The sequence below is a fragment of the Monodelphis domestica genome, chromosome 5 (genome assembly GCF_027887165.1).
Source record: "Monodelphis domestica isolate mMonDom1 chromosome 5, mMonDom1.pri, whole genome shotgun sequence".
Classification (NCBI taxonomy): domain Eukaryota; kingdom Metazoa; phylum Chordata; class Mammalia; order Didelphimorphia; family Didelphidae; genus Monodelphis; species Monodelphis domestica.
The window spans coordinates 98,500,787-98,520,587 of record NC_077231.1 but is presented as its reverse complement, the minus strand read 5'-3'; the positions used below and the strand labels follow the sequence as shown (position 1 = coordinate 98,520,587).

Below are 19,801 nucleotides of genomic sequence, written 5' to 3'. Positions count from 1 at the left end.
CCTTTAGAGATTGTGACCACTTAGTTAACTGAAGGATGAGTGAACATAGGAAGTTACTTCCAGATACAGATAAATTGTAGTACCTGGGGAGCCACAACTAGCGGGGACCTTGTAGATCAATCAGAAGAACTGCCCACATTCTACAAAGGGGAAGTGCCTTGCCCAAGGTATCCCAGGTCATAAGTCAGAGTGACTCCCAGCCCAGTGCTTAAAGTGTAACAGTTAAAATTTAGGAATATGGGGAAACTGAGGCAGGTAGAAATTAGGTTCTCTCTGCAAGGAGTATTATATTTTTTAGAGGTTTATTAAGGATTAAGGATTAAAGAATATACAAGTAATATACAATATACAAACACATGTTTATGTGCCTAGGCCAGAGGCCTAGACAAAATAACCTCACATCATGGAAGAGACGCCTCTGCTTCAAAACGGAAGTCCAAAAGAGAGACCCCGCGTACAGGGAAGACCCTTTAAATAAAATTTTGTTTTCATCCCAAGTGAGAATTCAGTGAGATTAGAGGGCATTAGAGCTAGCAAGGACTCCTGGGGAATGGAGTCCAGAGTTCAAATCTCAATTTTACAAAGGCATGGCAGAAATTCAGTATCACCAGGAATTAGGGGAGGGAAAGAATACTGTACATGCCCTTTATTTAATGTTGTCAGTAAAGTTTCTCAATCTCCAGTGACAATGCAGTATCAATACATTCAAGTGAAGCAGATCATCTCTGCTAAAGTACCCTGAGATCTCTTGCTATATACATCCCTCCATGCTAGTACAGCCCTTCCAGTTTAGCCCTTTTAATTTACACAAGTCATATAGTTTCGTACTTATGAGATCACAAATTTAGAACTAGAAGAGATCACTAAGGTCATCTAGACCTTCATTTTGTAGATGAGAAAACTCAGGCCTAGAAGTTAAATTACTTCCCCAAAGGCCCCACAAATAGTAAGTGGCAGAGCTGAAATTCAAAGCTAGGATGTATTTCTCTTCTAGTGTCACCATCACCTGGGGCCAGCTGGTCTTTCAGCATCTCTGTTATATAAGCAGGGGCTATAGGGGCCATGATTAAAAAAAGGGAAAGTTTCAGTCTTTTCCTCAGAGCTCCCTGTGGTTTTAACCATCATAGTTATGCCCCAGAGTTAGCCTGTGGTAAATCCCAAATGAACAAAGCTTTGGAATCTATTTAAAATTTATGGGAAAATAAGGATGTGATAGGATTTGTGTACACGCAGGACTTAAAAGGCAGAGAAACTCAAATGATAGCACAGATTTGCTGGGAACCACGTATAGTCACTGTTGATCTCTCTCCAAACTTTATCCTTCCATAAAAAGAAGACAATATTTATCTCTCTCCCAAGGTGTGATGAGAATTAATTTGCTTGTAAAATACTTTGAAGATTAAAGTCACTATATAATATGTTGTTAGCCATTGCAAATTATGAGTTTGTAAGGGAGACCCAAAGATTGTGGTGGAGGAACTGTAGATCATTAAAAGTCTTGTTTTTTATTCTCTCAGAATTACCTCTACTTATACCTCTGCTTTATTGCTGTAGTGGCATGGGAAGAAGAAACAGGATAAAAGCCAGCACTAGTATATAGGTACAGTTTATTTTGGCATCTTTATGAGAAATTTCCAGTGATTTTTTTCTGAGGAGCAAGATATGTATGCAGAGAGTGGCTGTAATAACAATTCGGATAGAAGAAGCCTATTTTAAACTGAGTGAGCTCATTTTGACCCTTCTTGGGAGCCTTTTGTTTGGGGGAATATCAGTTTAATGAGCATCAAGTTCCTGTTGAAAGCCAGTGATGCTGTTTGGAGAGTCCTGCTCCCAGTCTATTGTCCTGGTGCTCTCTGTGGGATGCCATGGGTTGAGAGAGAAGGATAATTAGAGCTGAGAGAGCAGAGGATAATTAATGTCTTGTCTGAAAGAAATGATGCTCATGATTGGGAGGAAACAAAGTGATAGATATAGATATAGATATAGATATAGATATAGATATAGATACCCAAGGTCTTGGTCCATACTTTCCTTAATGCTTTAATTTAGAAATGGGGTTATAAGACATTTTAAAAGTCTTTGACCTTCTCTGCCACATAAGAGAAAGAAAATGTCCTAAAACTATGCAGGGGTAACAAAATTTGAGCCGTGGCCAAAACAGAGCTTTGCCTTTTTTGGAATGAAATAGGAATAGTTTGATGAGGAGAAGCGCAGCTAATGGAAAAGGGAGTTTGGGTAAGTTCTCAAAAACTAAGACTCAAAAGCTGAGCATAATGGTGATGGTGTGAGGAAAAGCATTGCACAATTCTTCCTCAATATAGATAGAGGAAGCTCTAGCCATTATATGTTCACCACAAGGAAGCGTTTAGAACTTGTTTCCATAAGGTCAGGTACATTGAACAATGAGCTACGTAGAGCTTTGCCTTGATTCTGGGGATTTTAGAAGTCTAGAACTAGAAGGGGCTTTAGAGGTCACCAAGCACTGCCTCTTTGTTTTTATAATTAGAGACTGAGGCCCAACAAGTGACCTGTGCAGGGCACTGAACCAGCTGGTGATGGGTTTCGCCTGCTTTAGGATATTGGAAGATTGTAACAAGATTCTTAAGTGCTCCTATCAAGGAAATTTACTTTCAACCTTCCTGACCTACCAATAAAACTTAGAGGAAGGATTCTAATTTTCTATATAATTAGCATTAATATGCAAAACTGAAGTAAGTCCCCATTTTGAAATTTTTTTAATTATATTTTTCCCTCTTCCTTGAACCTTGTTCCTAAAAGTCATGGAGTCCTCTTTGACAATTTTTTGTTGAGAATTTTATTTTCCCTCTTTGCCTCCAAATTCTTATATTTATTTCATAGTACTTGAATACTAGATTTGAATTAGGATCTAATAAATTTAGGTTCCTATCTCAGCACTACTACTACTACTCAAGTACCTTGCTTGGTTAAGTCACTTAAGCTCCTTGGGCCTTGATTTTCTCATCTGTAAAATGAATGAGGCAGACTCAACAACCTCAAAGAGTCTGAAGTTGTATTTTATGGCAAGGAAGCCTGCCTCATGCCTTCTCTTCTGTACTGTCTCTTCATGGGAATTCTTCCTTTTGGGGACATTCAGGACAAAATTAATGCCCAGACAACCTGGCTTGTTCTAGCATCCACTGAGAGAAATATAGAATGAACCCGATAGAAGTTAAGAGCTTTCCCCATTTAATATTTGTGAAATGAGAAGACAAAAACGCTGATGTAACTAAGAAGTGAAAGTGACTCCTACCTCTCTCTGTCCCTGTGATTGGAGGGTGGAGACCAGCTCAGAATAGCTCAGAGCCTCATCTCTTGGCTGAATCACTGTGCTGTGGGATCTCTCTGGCATGCTACTTTCCTGCTTATCTTCCCCCTGTTAGACTGTAAGCCTCCTGGGGACAGGGACTGGTTTTGTGTGATTCCTCCCCCCCCCCCCCCCCCCCCGCCCTTGTATCATCTGTGATTAGTACAGTTTCTGGCATATAATAGATATTTATTGATAGACTATTGGCTGAAATGAATGTTCTTTTGGCTTCCTTTAAAAAAGGTCAGAAGTGTGAGTTGTATCCAGGGGAGAAAAATAGAGGATTGCTATCCCACTCTGATTTCAATTTTGCTATGGTTCTCTAGCTTGCCTTTAGTGAAGTTATTGGGATATATTGGGTAGGGAGGGGTTTCTTTAGACGTTATAAGCATTTGGCCTTCAGATATTTATTAATTTTGACCTGGTTCCAAGTCTGTCCATTAACAAATTGGCAAAAAACATGTGAAACTTAGACATGTTTTATTCTATCAGCTCAGGGCAATAGAATTAAGTATTTTGATTGGTCTAATTCAGTGATGGCAAACCTTTTAGAGACAGAGTGCCAGGTCCTGCCCCCATCCCGAGACTGCATACTGTGCTCTTCCCTTCCCACATGCTGGGTATGTGCCTACCACCCCACACAGGGAAAGGAAGAAGCACTCCCATTGGACTGCTGGGTGGAAGGACGGGTTAAGTGAGGAATGTCCTCAGTGAGTGTAGAGAGGGGGAGGGGAGTGGCCAGAGCACTCTGCTTTTCTCCAGCTCTGTTGTCTGTGAGCCACCCACCTTCCCCACCTGTGTGCTGCAGAGAGGCAAGAATGTGAAAAAATGTTGTCAAGCATGGTGGAGAGAGGGAGGGGAGTAGCTCCATCCGGAGTCCCTCTGCCTCTCTAGTAACAAAATCTGAGGGTGGGAGGATGGAGAGAGAGGGTGGCCAAGTACCCACAGACAGCACTCTGCATGCTGTCTTTGGCACCCATGCATAGGTTTGCCATCATTGGTCTAAATTGTCAGAGAATGATCAAGGGCTTTGGGGCTCACTCAAGAACTTTTAAAATAGGAGCTCTGGTCTTTTATACCATTTAATATTACCTTTCCCTTTCTTTTTCTTTTCCTTTCTCTCTAAAACTCTCTTCTAGGGTAACCAGGAGCCAACAGCCACTCCTGATGCCATGGTTCAGCCATTTACCACCATCCCATTTCCACCACCTCCACAGAATGGAATTCCCACAGAGTATGGGGTGCCACACACTCAGGACTACGCAGGCCAGACCAGTGAGCATAACCTGACACTTTACGGAGGTACACAGACGCATGGAGAACAGAGTACTAACACAGCCAGCACACAGAATGGAGCTCTGACGGTATGTGAACTAGAACGCAGAGGATGGTATGGGGCCAGTTATAATGTGGAAACACTTCACTTTATTACTATCATATGTCACCCTATATTTCTTACACAGTTCTCCTTCAGGTTGTCTGCACAGAGAGTGCTGACAGATAGAACAAATAGAACAAAGCAGCCTTGGTCATTTGTTTTTTTACTATGTCTATTATAGCCAATTTTCCCGAAAAATACCAAATGTAACCATTTCTTCATAGACCACTAGACAAAAAAGGATGCCATTGAGTATGACTGTAGAAATGGTCAACAGCTTGCATTTCTGTAACGTTTTGAGTTTTACAAAATGCTTTTCTCAAAACTATTTCTGTGTCAAGTACAGATGAAGAAACTAATACACAGAGAAACTTAAGTGATCTGAGTCAAATGATTGGTACATATTAGAACTGGAATGTGAATCCATGCCTATCCTCCCATAGCCAGGAGTCTTAGAAAGAAGCAGAGCTTAGAGACATGGGAGTCCAGTTTGGGGGCCCCCATTACCTTTTTTTTAATGGAAATAATTGACATTTTCTTTTTTTTTTAACATTTTCTACATCAGTAACTTTAAAAAGAAAATAAAAGTAATCAGAGCCCTGGGTGGACTGGAAATAACATAGCATTTCTGAATGTTGATTGACTCAAGTAACATTAATAGCAACAAGTTATATATCATTATATTTTAAAGTAGGTAAAAATTTATTCTTCTGTAATATAATTTTAGAGATAAACCCATCTTTAACCATTAAGTAGCTGCCATATTCTCAATTCTAATTTAAAAAAAAATTATTGCCTTCTTCATAGCATGGATTGCCGGCTAACAGATTATCCCAAAGAGCTTTTATCTAGCTCCTAAGCCACTTGTTAAGATTTAGATTCCTAATAAAGAGCCTAGGGCCGAAGCTTCTGTTTCATGGGGATGAATTTAATCTGCTAATGCTTTCAGTTTTCTTTTTACTGGTTGCTAGACATAATAGGAATTTTTTTTTTACATCAAAATGCTTAATATTGTGCCCTTCTCCTTTGGTCAGTAATATTTCAGCTCACAAAAGGAATGATCTTTTCTTGTACTTCTCCAATAATTCTTCAGTGAATCCATGACCTCATCATTTAATAATAATCATTTAATGCCCTCACTCCAGACCTTCTCATCCTTTGTTTTCCTTACATCTTTCAGAGAAAATTGATTTATTAAGTGTCTGCTAGGCACTGTTAGGTACATAGAGCTACCTCCACCCCTAAATAACTACCACCACAACAAAATAAATCAGATTCTATCCTTAAAGACATTCTAATGGCCTAGAAGGTTGGAAATTCTTAATGCTAAATGAAAATCTTTGTGTCACATCTTTTTATTAAGAGCCCAAATCTGTTGTTAAACTTTTAGAATGTCTCTAGAAGTTTAACTACAAAATCATCCAGCATGATGGAAATTTCTGGTTCTTCTAAACAAGTAATATAGCTTCCCAAATAATATGATAATAGTATGATAACATGGGGTCTAACCAGCTTCCCAGTTTTATTTCCTAATCTTCTTTTTCACATATTCATGAGTTTAATTCAAACTGAACTTTTAACTTGCTTAGTTGTTCTTGTAATTACTCTCCTCTGTACATTTATATGGGCTTACCATCTCTTACCCCCCCACCTAGAACAGTCTTCATCTCCAACTTTTAAAATCCTTCTTTTCCTTCAAAGTCAATCTTAGATGTCATATCTGCATGAAAGCCTTTTGACTTAGCTAGCCTCAGCTAAAAGAGATCTCTGACTCTAAATTTTCCTATAGCACTTTGTCTGAATTTCTTTTATACTTTCTTCAAAGTCTACCTTGTATCATATTTATTTGTGTGTAATTAGTTGTTACCCTCCTTTTTGACTGAAAGCTTCTTGAGGGCAGGAATTAAGTTATTTTTCATATTTGTGTCTTGATAATTGATAAGAATTTGTTGACTGGAGGTCATTAGAAGCTCATTTGAAGATAGTAGATTTTGAGGCAATTGAGTTGGTGGTTTGAATAAATTTAGGTAAGCATGCATGACTTATTTCATTTTTAGAGTTCTGAATATAAGGTGCCATTGTTGCTGTATTTCCAAATAACTTTTTTGAGTGGTCATTAACCACAAGCCAATCTTTGTTTCTATTTATACAGTAAAAGATTAGTATCTAAATAAATTCCAAGGCTCCTACATAATCTTAGAAGGGATTGTTTGCTCCTTTGCCCCCCAGCCCTCTCTGTCCCACCTACCACCTTCATTCTACCATTCTTTCCTCTGCTTTTCTTATTCCTATCATTACACATTGAGGCTAAGACACAAACTCATGTATATGTGTTTCTTATAGCAGTGAATAATGTAAACCCCGACCCTTGACAGAAACCTCTGCCAAACCTTCTGCTCATCTTCCAAATTAGGAGATGTCTCCTTGAGCTATGTCAAGGAGCCCTATATTGTGTCAGCCAATTGCAAGTCTTACAAGAAGCCAATTAAATAGGAATAGGAATCTATGTGCATGGACACAGGGGTTTGGATAGTGATAGGAATCGCTTAAAGGAAAATAGGGAGCCATGTGACAAGCCCAGGAAGAAAAGGTAGTGAAGCTGCCCAATTGGAAAGATTGGTATTATTGAGAAACCACAGGAACTGGAAGAGAGAATCACTGAGACACTGGAGAGGAGGACTGTCTTTTATTTATTAGACTTAGACTTGGAATCAAAAAAACAGAGCCCACCTCTGATACCACTCCGCTTTTGGATCTCACACAAGTCTCTTAACCATGACTATTTTCTGTTTCTTTATCTGTAAAATAAGGATGAAGCTAATATTCCAACACATACCTTGCTTAGAAGGTTATTGTGAGGATCAAATAAGGTCATGTACATAAAGGGCATTTAAGAACTTGTAAGTACTTCTAGATGTTAGCTTGATAATGATGATGATGATGATATTATTATTACATTCCCTATCAGCAATGCTGTCAGCCTGGGACTTAAGTTGGGTTAGGAGATCTATGATTTATTATTGATCAGATTACTGCTTTGAATAAATCAGTTAAGATTTCAATATCTTATCTCTTTCTTCTCCTCTTCCCCACTCCACACAAAAGGGCAGAACAGAGTCTGTCCTTTCTCCTTAGACAAATATTGTTTGGTAAATACAAAATATTTTTTATATTTTATGGAAACAGTTTGCACTTTGTTAGCCAATGCTATAAAAAGATAGCTGACAATCAGTGCTTCAAAAAGAATTCCCAAGAAACCATCTCTGTTGACTCCTAATGATAACTTTAGTCTATATTGTGAAATCTGGAAGGATTATACTAATTTTGTGGCATCTGCTTAGGATATGAAAAGCACTTTTGATGGTTTCAACCCATGTTTTTTGTCGTTCTGGCAGAATGTTGGCTCCTTGAGGACAGGGCCAGAGCTGTTTGTGATGATTGTTTTTCCAACACTTTGTATATAGTAGGTGCTTAATAATTCAATGCAGTTCAGTGATATTTTAAATACCTGCTGTGAGATGTGTGCTTTGCTCATATTGGAGACAAAAACAAGCAGGCCTTATGTTTAGGAAACTTACATTTGTTAGGAGGGAGAGTATGTGCAACAAGGAATAAGTAGGAAATTTGGGGAGGTAGAGATCATCAAGCACTGAGGACATCAGTGAATATTTTACAACAAGATGATAAAGATTTCAAGAGATAACAATGAGCAGGGTCATCTTCCATGGGAATGACTAACTTTATGTCATTTCTTAAAAGGAATATCTAAAATGCTCGTGTATTCTAATAAGTCATTCCCAGGTAGAGAATGATAAATGCTAACTGAATTTGAAGTAGTTAACATTGATGGAAACACACAGTGACTCACTGATTGGAAGGTGGCTTTTTATTCCACTTTGGGCAGTCCTTTCCTATTTGGGAGAGTTGCAGGGGATAGGGTGCATTCCATCCTGGCCTAGGCAGTCCAAAGTGCTGCCAGGTTGCTCTAGGCCAGCTCAGCTGTGAAAACCCTCCCCTTGAAAGAACCGTAAGGCTTTAAGGCAGTTAAAAATAGCTCAGCCCTACAAAATAGAAGAAGATGGTGTTTCTCCTTGTCCGTAATGTACTGAGAAGACTATTGTGGTTTAGAGGGTAGTTTGGGGGATCTCTTGGGGCCATGTAAGGGTGCAAAATGCTTTAAAAGGCACTGGAGTGTGTGTCCTCTATTCCAGCATAGGATGATTTTGCCCAGACATATATGAAGTATCATACAGATGGCCTGTTGAAGTAATTCTCATTCCTGTGAGTCAGACATGCTATTTTGTGGCCCTTATACAGGCTTGCTCAAAACTAGCTTCTGTGCTCCTTTGTTGCCAGATTCTGCCAATCCATTCCATGACATCCTTTTCAGCGGTTGTCTTTACTTCCCTCTGTGTTCTTTCTCTCACCAAATTGGGCAGTCCATCTCCCTGGGCAGTTGGGAGGAGGATAACTAAGACCATCTAAGTCAAGATGCTTCAGGGAATCCAAGGAGCTCTGAAAATGCATTATTTGTGGTCAGTCAAGTCCCTCCCAACCCAGCTAAGCCATAACTGTGTTCTCATTGAAAACCCCTGCATAGGACTTGGTCGTTATTTTCTCCCACATCTGCTTGAGAACAGGCCCCTTCATACAGACATGAGATTCTGGCTATTGAATTGCTTTCCATGAAATGAAATAAAAGTTTATTTGTGCACCCAAGAAGGAAGCTCTTCCTGCCCTTCAGATCAGACCTTGCTTGAGAGGTTTCCCTTCCTGCCCAGCTGGTTCCTGGACTCAGTGATGGCCCTGCACATCTCTGAGCTAACCCACAGAGAGGAAAGGGATCCTGCAGTGCTCAATCCCCAAGCAGTGAAGTCCCATCCTCTGGGGGCAAGGCTTCTTTAGGACCTTCTCTCTTTTTAAGAAGCAAAGAAGTGTGGCCACCTGGCAGCTGTCTGCCATTGGTACACCACTTTAGAGTTTACAAAGCAGGTCATGTTCTGTATCCAAACCATAATTCAGTGAGTTGAATCCTGTAGATATCATAACCCCTGCTAGGTTACAGACAGGTCAAGGGAGGTTCCCATAGTGGTGTCATCATACCCAGGTTCTTAGAGCCTGGAGCTGCCAGGGTAGAACTCAGACCTTAGTCTTCTTACCCCAAGCCCAGTGTTCTCCCCACTGCTCCCCAGCTTCCTGGAGGCATCTCTGGTAGAGCTTTGTGGGGATGCTTCAGATGGAGCCTGACTATCCTGAGATGTCAGCAATGCCAGTTGCTCTGCCTTAGGGCCCACACCCACCTCAGGAAGCAGAAGGACTCTAAGAGTGCTCTGTCTCCTGTGTGCTCATAGTCCCATCTTTTGGATCCCCAGCTAGTACTTTGCCCTCACCCTGGTGAGAGTAAGGGCACCCATGGAGAAGGAATATTAAAAACAGAGATACCAAAGCAAACAGCTGGGGATTAGGAGATGAAGAGAAGAATCTGGCTGATTTGAGATTCTGCTTTGTGGCCTGAAATTATGGTGTTTGTCTCTGCCTTTGTGCATGAATTGACTTATGTCACTCTATTAGTGCTTTGTTTTCTTACACCTGAAGACCCAACAGGCCCCTTCATACTTAGCCAAGTGTATGGCCAGCTCCTTTTGACTACTCCCCTCTCCCCAAAGGCAGCAAGGTGCTTTAAATGGAGAGATCCCTAAACTTGACACTTGCCAACTGTATGACCCTGAGCAATTCACTTAACCTCCCTCAGCCTCAATTTCCTCATCTGTAAAATGGACATAATACTTTACAGGGTTGCTATGTGTCTCAAGTGAGAAAACATTGGTAAATCTGAAAGAGCTATAGAAATGCTAACTATTGTCATTTATTCTCTGAAATGGAAGTGGCCTAAGGTCGCATCCTTTGAAATGATACAAATATATTGTCTTGGAAGACTGACAGTCAGGTCCAGTATATCTGTGGGAATACCTTCCTAGACAGATGGCTGAAACCATGGACATAAGTGAATGCCTGTAGACCTCATATCTTTGTGGACTCTCTGCATGCCTGACCCTCTCAATCTCACCACCATCCTACCCCTACCCTTACCCCAACCAAAAAAAAAGCTTTAAAAAACAAAAGGGAAAACCAAAGACCAGGTGGTGGTTGCTGCATAGGACCTCTGGTGCTTCCAGGTTAACTGTAGGTAACTGAAGCCATAGAGCATGAAACTAGCTAAGGTGTGGGGAACTGCTATACTTTGGGCATTCCAAAAGATTCCCTAAAGATCAAGTTTTTTGAACTGGGAGTCTATAAACTGTTTTTTAACAAATATTTTGTATGTCAATATGATTGATTTCCTACAGAATTCACCAGGTTGCCAAAGGAACCCAGGATACATAAAAAGTTATGCCCTGATCTGTATACTAGTTCTCCCTAAACTTAGATCCAGCCAAATCCTTTTGGAGTTAATTCTGGTTTTCTGCCCTCAGGTGTCCCTAGACCAGTGATGGTCAACCTTTTAGAGACTTGAATACCATGTGTGGTGCCCCACCCCCAACCCACTCCAGCCTTATCCCAGAGAGGGGAGGAACAAAATACTGCTGGGCAGGTCATATGAAAAAATGACCTCCTGTGGAAGAGGGGTGCAGCTCAACCGTGCATCCTTCTGGCTTTCTACTAATGAACTCTGATGGCCAATGGTGGGTGACAGCATGTGTTCCCATAGAGAGAGTTCTGTGTGCCTTCTCTGGCTCCCATGCCATAGGTTTACCACCATGGACCTAGACCCTCCGCAGTCCCTGCTGTGGAATCTGTGGCACATTTTATAGGACAATTCTAACCTCCTTTATGCTCCTAAGGCTTTTAACCACCTCTCCTCCTCTTGTTCTAAGAAAATAATACTGGCTCCTACTTGATGGTGCTTTGATATGAGATCTGTCATCTCCCATCAAAACTTGGATTGATCTTGAGACATTTCTCTCTCTTCTGCTATAGAAGAGGAAATAGCATTGTCTTACAAAAACCATTCCCTTCAACTCATTCTTGAGTCTTTTTGTTTCTCCTTTCTCCAAAACTATTCCATCAAGTGCCTCATTTCTGAAATCTCCGGTCCTTTTCACTAGTTCATTCTTTCTGTGTAAGAAACATTCAGTTTAGATTTCCAAGGTTACATGATTCATGCTCTCTCCTTCCCCTCTTCTCTCCCTTTTCCCATAGTTGACAAGTAATTTCACTGGGTTTACATGTATTACATGCATTCAAAACCTATTTTCATATTGTACATTTTTTGTAATAATCTTTTAAAACCAAAACATCAAATTATATACCCAACTAAACAAGTGATAAATCATATGTTTTATTCTCCATTTCTATCCCAACAGTTCTTTCTCTAGAAGTGGATAGCACTCTTTTCATAAGTCCCTCAAAATTGTCCTGAATTGTTGTATTGCTATTAGTAGCAAAGTCTATTACATTTGATTGTCCCACAATGTTTTAGTTAATGTATATAATGTTCTCCTGGTTCTGTTTATTTCACTACACATCAGTTCATGTAGTTCCTTCCAGTTCTTATAGAAATCAACCATTTCATCATTCCTTATAGCACAATTGTATTCCATCACCATCATATACCACAATTTATTCAGCCATTTCCCAATTGAGGGCATCCCTTCATTTTCCAATTTTTTGACACCACAAAAAGCACAACAACTGAAAGAAAAATAATTTTGAAGGACTTGAAAACTCCAATCAATTATTGATCAGTTAGTGCCAGAGGTCTACCAAAGACTTGATGATAAAGCATTCTAAGTCTCCTTGGACAGAAAACTGATAGATTCAAGATCTAGAATGAAACATTAGACACCTAGCATGAGATGTACTTTTTCTGGCCAGGGGACTTGAGCTCATTTAGAACAACAAAGCACTTGGAGCAAGCTCCATAGAGGCTTTTCGACTATGTGGGAAGGCCATTCTAATTCACTAATTTTTTGTTATAAAGGAAGCAATTGAAACTGAGTTGTTTTTACTTTGTCTCTTGTATGGTCTGCTTCCAATAACACTTATCCCCACCTCTTATTTGTCTTCCTATCTGGTAGATGTCAAGAAAATAGAATGTGAATTGCCTTGCTCTCCCTTATTGAAATTTTTTTGCATTCTTCATATGTGGTGTAACTACAAGGTTACCTACTTCTAGCCGCCCTTCAAATTCTCACAGGGATACCTCTTTTATAGACTTAGTCTATTCTGCTTGGTATTCTATCAGTTTTTGTACACATCATCTCCCTCGGTATGGTGTAAGCTCCTAGAGGGAAAGAACTATCTTAATCATCTTTTTAGCTCCCTCATGGTTTTATATGACTCATATGTAAGCATTTAATAAAGAATGACCTTTGGAATAAATACTGTTACAATGAAATGTTGGGGTCAACAAATGAGGTGTGCAGAGATCTATAATATGGTCAAGGTGAGAATTTGTTTCCTTGATTATACCTGCTTATAATGGGATTTTTTTTCCACCTTGATTTCTCAATATATGAGGTATAGGAGGAAGAGGAGGAGCTTTGTTGGGAAGGATCTTAATTTTTAAAAAAGGAATCAGATCTTTATTACTTCCTCTTCCTTTAAAGTGAAATTATCCTTAAAGGAAGGAAAGCATTTATCATTCTCTCTGATTTTAGCAGAGCAAGGACCTACTGCAGGTATCAGGATTAACCACTTAACCACTTATTATCACTGTGCTAGCCAGCCTCAGCCATTTTCTAGAGCTGAGCATCCATGTTGTCAGTCTGTCTTGGCAATCTGTAATATCCTTCCACTACAACATTGCTTCTGCTTTCTAAATCTGATTTTCATGGTGGGAATACATATTGATTTTCAATACTATTTCACTACTCCATTTACCTAATCTATTGTCTTAAAATATGTCACATGCGTCCATTGTCCATGTTTCAGTTATGGGTTTTCCTGCCCCCAAATCCATTATACCTCTCTGGTCAGTCTCTTTGGTTTTCCTTGTATACTAAGCATGTAGTAAATATTTGTGTGTAGAAATAGGATGCATGTATGTGTGATTTCTGCCTCTATACTTATTGAGCCTTTTCATTGCTGATATTCTTATGTCCATCTTACCTAGCAGTTCTAAGATTCAAACTCTGAGATTTGACCTCACACCTATCAGTAGTTAAGATAACTAAAAAGGAAAATGACAATTGTTGGGGCTGTAGAAAAATAGATACATGTTAATTCATAGTTGGTGATTCTGTGAACTGGAATAATAATTCTGGAAAACAGTTTAGAACTCTGCCCCCACTAATACACCGCTGATGGAGTTGTGAATTAATACAACCATTCTGGAGAGTTATTTTGGAACTGTGCCTAGAAGGCTTTAAAAGAATGCCAGCTATACTACTGCTCAGTTTGTACCCCCAAAGAGATAACAAGGAAAAAGACTTGTGCAAAAATATTTAAAGCCACATTCTTTGTGGTAGCAAAATGTTGGGAAATGAGGGTGCGTCTATTGATTGGGGAATGGCTGAACAAATTGTGGTATCTGATGGTGATGGAATATTATTGTGCTGAAAGGAATAATGAACTGGAAAAATTCCATGTGAATTGGAATAACCTCCAGGAATAATTGATGCAGAGCAAAAGGAGCAGAACCAGGAGAACATTGTACACAGAGCCTGATACATTGTGACACAATCAAATGTAATGGACTTCTGTACTAGCAGCAATGCGATGATCCAGGACAATTCTGAGGGACTTAAAGAACCCTATTCACACCGAGAGAAAGAACTATGGGAGTAGAAATGCAAAAGAAAACATGATCAATCACATGGTTTGATGGGGATATGATTGGGGCTTGGGCATTAAAAGATCATTCTATTGCAAATATGAATAACATGGAAATGGGTTTTGAACAATGATACATGTATAACCCAGTGGAATTGCTTGTCAGCTCCAAGAGAGGGATAGGGAAGAGAGGTGGGGAAAATCATGAATCATGTAACCATGGGAAAATATTCTAAATAAATTATTTTTTAAGAAGAACTGTGCCCCCAAAGTCAATAGACTGTACCCTTTGACTATATAAAGCCACTACAAGGCCTATTCCCTAAAGAGGAAAGGGACACCTGTACAAAAGCATTTATATCAGCTCTTTATGCTATAGCAAAGAATTGTAAACTAAGTGACAACCCATTTACTGGGGAATGGCTAAATAAAATTTTTATGTGAATAGAATAGGTAATTATTGTGCCATTAGAATGACAAAATGGAAGTTCCCAGAGAATCTTAGGAAGACTTATTTGAATTGATTTATAGGGCGAAATAAACAGTTAAGAGCACAATTTGTATAATGACAACAACTGAAAGAAAAATAATTTTGAAGGACTTGAAAACTCCAATCAATTATTGATCAGTTAGTGCCAGAGGTCTACCAAAGACTTGATGATAAAGCATTCTAAGTCTCCTTGAGACAGAAAACTGATAGATTCAAGATCTAGAATGAAACATTAGACACCTAGCATGAGAATTTCTTTTTGCTTAATACATATTTATGAGAGGAGAATAGGAATAAATAAGCAAAAAGGAAAAAAAGAGAAGCCTCATTAAGACATCTTTGTAAAAAATGCAGAGAACAGAAAAAAGCATAGACAAGCTGGACAGCTTTGAAAGCTATAAGTTGAACTTAAAAATTTGTATGGAATAGAAATCTGCAGATTTTTGAAGTCTTCCAAGTAAATATGTGGATATGCTAATTTTATTTTAGTATCTTTTAAATTAAGGATTTAAAAATGCAAAAAAAAAAAATAACCAGAATTCCCCCAAATTATGTGGATAGTTTTTCCTTTCTCCCTATCCATTTTCAGATTAAAGCTCTCTTGACCAGATTCTTAAGTATCTTTTACAGGGCCTTGTCTGATTAATAAATGCTTAGCCAAGAGCCTTATATAGCTTAAGCACAAGTCCAAACTAAATTCTTTTCTCAAATTATACCTGTTTAACTAGTTACTCATTTCTTATATCTTAGTTTTCCTTTTAAAGACTGTTGTCTTTAATTAGCAGCTATAATAGGGGACACTTTTATCCCTCAGTTTTTTTTTTCAGTTTCTTATCTAATAATCCCTAGTAGTGTTTTCTAGATTTCTTCTTCTAGCATTGTTTGTCCTGTCATGTCTTTAGAAGTCGTCCTCATATTACCTCACACCTAGCAGATTGGCTAACATGACAGCAAAGGAAAGTAATGAATGCTGGAGGGGATGTGGCAAAGTAGGGACATTAATGCATTGCTGGTGGAGTTGTGAACTGATCCAACCATTCTGGAGGGCAATTTGGAACTATGCCCAAAGGGCGATAAAAGACTGTCTGCCCTTTGATCCAGCTATAGCACTGCTGGGTCTGTACCCCAAAGAGATAATGGACAAAAAGACTTGTACAAAAATATTCATAGCTGCGCTCTTTGTGGTGGCCAAAAACTGGAAAATGAGGGGATGCCCTTCAATTGGGGAATGGTTGAAGAAATTGTGGTATATGTTGGTGATGGAATACTATTGTGCTAAAAGGAATAATAAAGTGGAGGAATTCCATGGAAACTGGAACGACCTCCAGGAAGTGATGCAGAGCGAGAGGAGCAGAACCAGGAGAACATTGTACACAGAGACTAATACACTGTGGTATAATCGAACGTAATGGACTTCTCCATTAGTGGCAGTGTAATGTCCCTGAACAATTTGCAGGGATCTAGGAGAAAAAACACTATGCATAAGCAAAGGATAAACTGTGGGAATAGAAACACCGAGGAAAAGCAACTGCCTGACTACAGTGGTTGAGGGGACATGACAGAGGAGAGACTCTAAACGAACACTCTAATGCAAATATTAACAACATGGAAATGGGTTCGAATCAAGAACACATGTGACACCCAGTGGAATCACGTGTCCGCTATGGGGGGTGGGGGGGGGAGGAAAAGAAAATGATCTTTGTCTTTAATGAACAGTGCTTGGAAATGATCAAATAAAATATTATTTTAAAAAAAAAAAGAAGTCGTCCTCAGTCATGGCAAATCTTAGGAAGGTCTTTGCCTTGCCCTGCCCTGCCCTAGATGCCTCGTTGGGAGGTTTGCGTTGGAAAGATACAGTGGTCTTCCTTTCTTGCCTGCTTTGGATCATTCTTTTACCCTCTAACATCTTTGTAACATAGGCTTAGATTGTATTTGGCTTATTTTTTTCCCCATTAAGGACTTCTTTCAAGATTTATCCTCCTTGCTAACTAAGAGAGTAAAGAAGTGCTCCTCTGTCCCTTTCAACCTTTTCTTCAGATTATAAATCAGTCTATGTTTTGTGCATTTACATAAATTACAAATGCCACTGGCAAAGAAGCCCAAGCATATAGTGTAATCTCCACAGATCAGTGAAATCTTTTCCTTGCCTTTGCCTAAGCTAAGATCCTTGATTCCTTGTCATGCTTGCTAACTTTTGTGATTGAATTGGTAGAATTATTTTAATTATGCACTGGAGGGTTTTAAGTAAGGCTTTTTTCAGCATTCATTTTCCTGCCTTTTCTCCTAAAAGATAGTCCTACTTGTTTAGGTATGTTTGATCTGCACTTACTAGATTACTGCCAGGCTAATTCTGCAAACGGTACTTGCCCTCTGCTATTGTTCTCCAGAAGGCCTTCCATAGAAATCCAACTTGTAGTTGTACTCTTGATCCCAAGCCTTTCCAGCCTTGCCACATTTCTACCCACTTTCTGGTGTGACATCTTAATGAGTTGGTAGGAGTTAGGACAAAATAGAATGTTTAGATATGTTGAATTTGAGGTGACAGTAAGATGAGAGATAGGCAGAAATGCAGGTGATTAGATTTGAATGTTACATTATAAAGAAATCATAGGATCACCTATTTTAAGCTGGAAGGGACCTTAGGAGTCATATCATCCCAATCTCATTTTATAGATGTAAGAGATTGTGGTTTTCAGAGTTTGACAAGTTTGCTGATTAAAACTCTGATAAGAACAAATACAGACTAATAATGTACTATATAGAGTAAGTCCTCTGCTCTTTCTATATATTCTTCAGTTTTTATCCAGTTTTATGGTTCCAATAGCATATTATTGGGGGTGGGGGCACTAAGAAAAGAGGCAGTTAGGCAGCTTCGTGGATAGAGAACCAGGCCTGGAGATGAAAGGTCCTGGGTTCCAATATGACCTTGGCCACTTCCTAGCTGTGTGGCTCTGGGCAAATCACTTTACTCCCAATTGCCTAACCCTGATTGCTCTTCTCCCTTGCAATTGATACTTAGTATTGATTCTAAGACAGAAGGTAAGAGTTTTTTTAAAAAAGAACAAACCCCAAAACACACCCACTAAGAAAATAACCTGCAGAGATAAAATACTTATTCAGGATCAGGATATCTCTAGTGTCCTATTTTTCATTATTTAATTTACATACTACAGCTAGCAGAAAACTTTGGAATTGAACACTAGAGAATTCTGAACCCCCCAGAACTATTTGAGGTTATTGGATAAATGGACTTATAGACAAATGTGACTTAGTCAGTGGAGATGTATTACGATACATTTATTAAGCACCTACTATATACCAAGCACTGTGCTAAACCTAGGGGAATCAAATAAGAAAAAGACAGTTCCTCCTTTCAATGAGTTTACAGGGAAGGCAATACATAAGTGAGGTTGAAAAAAGATGGGGGGGGGGGTAGGGAGAAGAAGAGGGTACCAGTATAGGGATACAACAAGGACGGAAATTAGGAATTTTATTCATAATCATAAGATAGAAATGAGAGCTCTCATAAAAGGCACCCAGCTATGGGCCAGGAAAGTGGTCTAAGAAAGAATCTCAGAACCTGACAGAATTCTGAATTGCCACCTGGTATCTAGAAGGGGTTGAGTGAGATGAAAGAGAAATTATACCTCTCTGCACTTCCACTCTTAGAGAACAGACAAGCGAGAATTGCAGAAGCTCTGTCAGCCCTAGGCTTGGGGTCCCTGCTTTTTCTGAAAATAGGTAGCACCACCCCAGCAACAAGGAGCAAGAGGATGCTTAGCAGTGAAGTAGTTCAGCCATGAAATAGCCTAACTAAGGAGCAGCCTAGCTTAACAGTGCAGTTAACTGCCTTACATTAGTGCCATGCTACCTATAAATGAATTTTTATATATGGATTGGCCCCAGGAAAAAGAATGTCAAAGCCTTGCATACTCAGAGTTGTGGGTTAGTTATATGTGTTCTATACATGTACCTTGCTACCATAGTATTGTAAGTTTGAAATGTCATTTTTGGCAGTGGGTGCATAGGATTATGGGTGGGATGTCACGCTATAAACTTATCTTTCCTTCTGTCTAGTAAATGTTTTGACTGAAGTAAGAGAGTCCCTTGGCTGACTTGTTCTATCTGAAACACAGATAGGGACTTGGGAGGTACAATGTATAGTAGCAATACCGGTCAGTTACCCTTGAGTTAGTTAGCCCTGGTAGTCACTACTTCTTTGCAGAGCCCCAGCTTGCCAGCCTTCCTGGGTACAAGATGATCTGAAAAGAAAGAGAAGAGATGGGATACTTGTTATAGGGAAGTTATAATGGAAGCCACAGAGGAGGATGAAAGCTGAGGAATATAAGAGAGAACAGAGACTCAACCCAAAAGAGCATCTTGTACTGAAGAAGTATCTGAAGTACTGAAGAAGGAGTACTGAAGAAGTATCATTATTTTATAATGGTATTTCATAGCTGAGAAAGAGGAAAGGAAAGAAACATTTTTATAGCACTTACTATGTGCCAGGCACTGTCCTAGGCATTTTGACAACTACGATCTCATTTGATGCTCACAGCCACCTGGGGGTAGGGGGTGGGGTGCTAAGAAGGAACCGTGCAGTAGTATATGGAAACAAAGTAGACACAGATTGATTAAGGATTGGCTTAACAAATTTTGGCACATAAATGAAATGAAATATGACCATGTGATTAGAAAAAAAGAATTTTTGAAGAATTCAGAGAGACATAGGAAGACTTAAATGAACTGAAAGACTAAAGTCAGCAGAACCAGAATAATAATATTCATGATGACAACCAGAATATAAGCTGCTAGAACCAAAATGCAAAAGTAA

General features: G+C 39.2%; 1 protein-coding gene across 50 annotated transcripts in view; it reads left to right on the top strand.

Moving 5' to 3' along the window:
* Positions 1 to 19,801, top strand: part of RBFOX2 (RNA binding fox-1 homolog 2) — a 344,250-nt gene that overhangs the window by 263,210 nt on the left and 61,239 nt on the right. For all 50 annotated transcript variants that reach the window (XR_008912146.1, XM_056798850.1, XM_056798844.1 and 47 more), the window contains one exon: positions 4,465 to 4,689. Coding sequence is in view for 49 of the 50 variants with exons in the window: in XM_056798850.1 (XP_056654828.1) it covers positions 4,465 to 4,689 (225 nt within the window). In the remaining variant the exon portion in view is untranslated. The remainder of the gene's footprint in view (positions 1 to 4,464; positions 4,690 to 19,801) is intronic.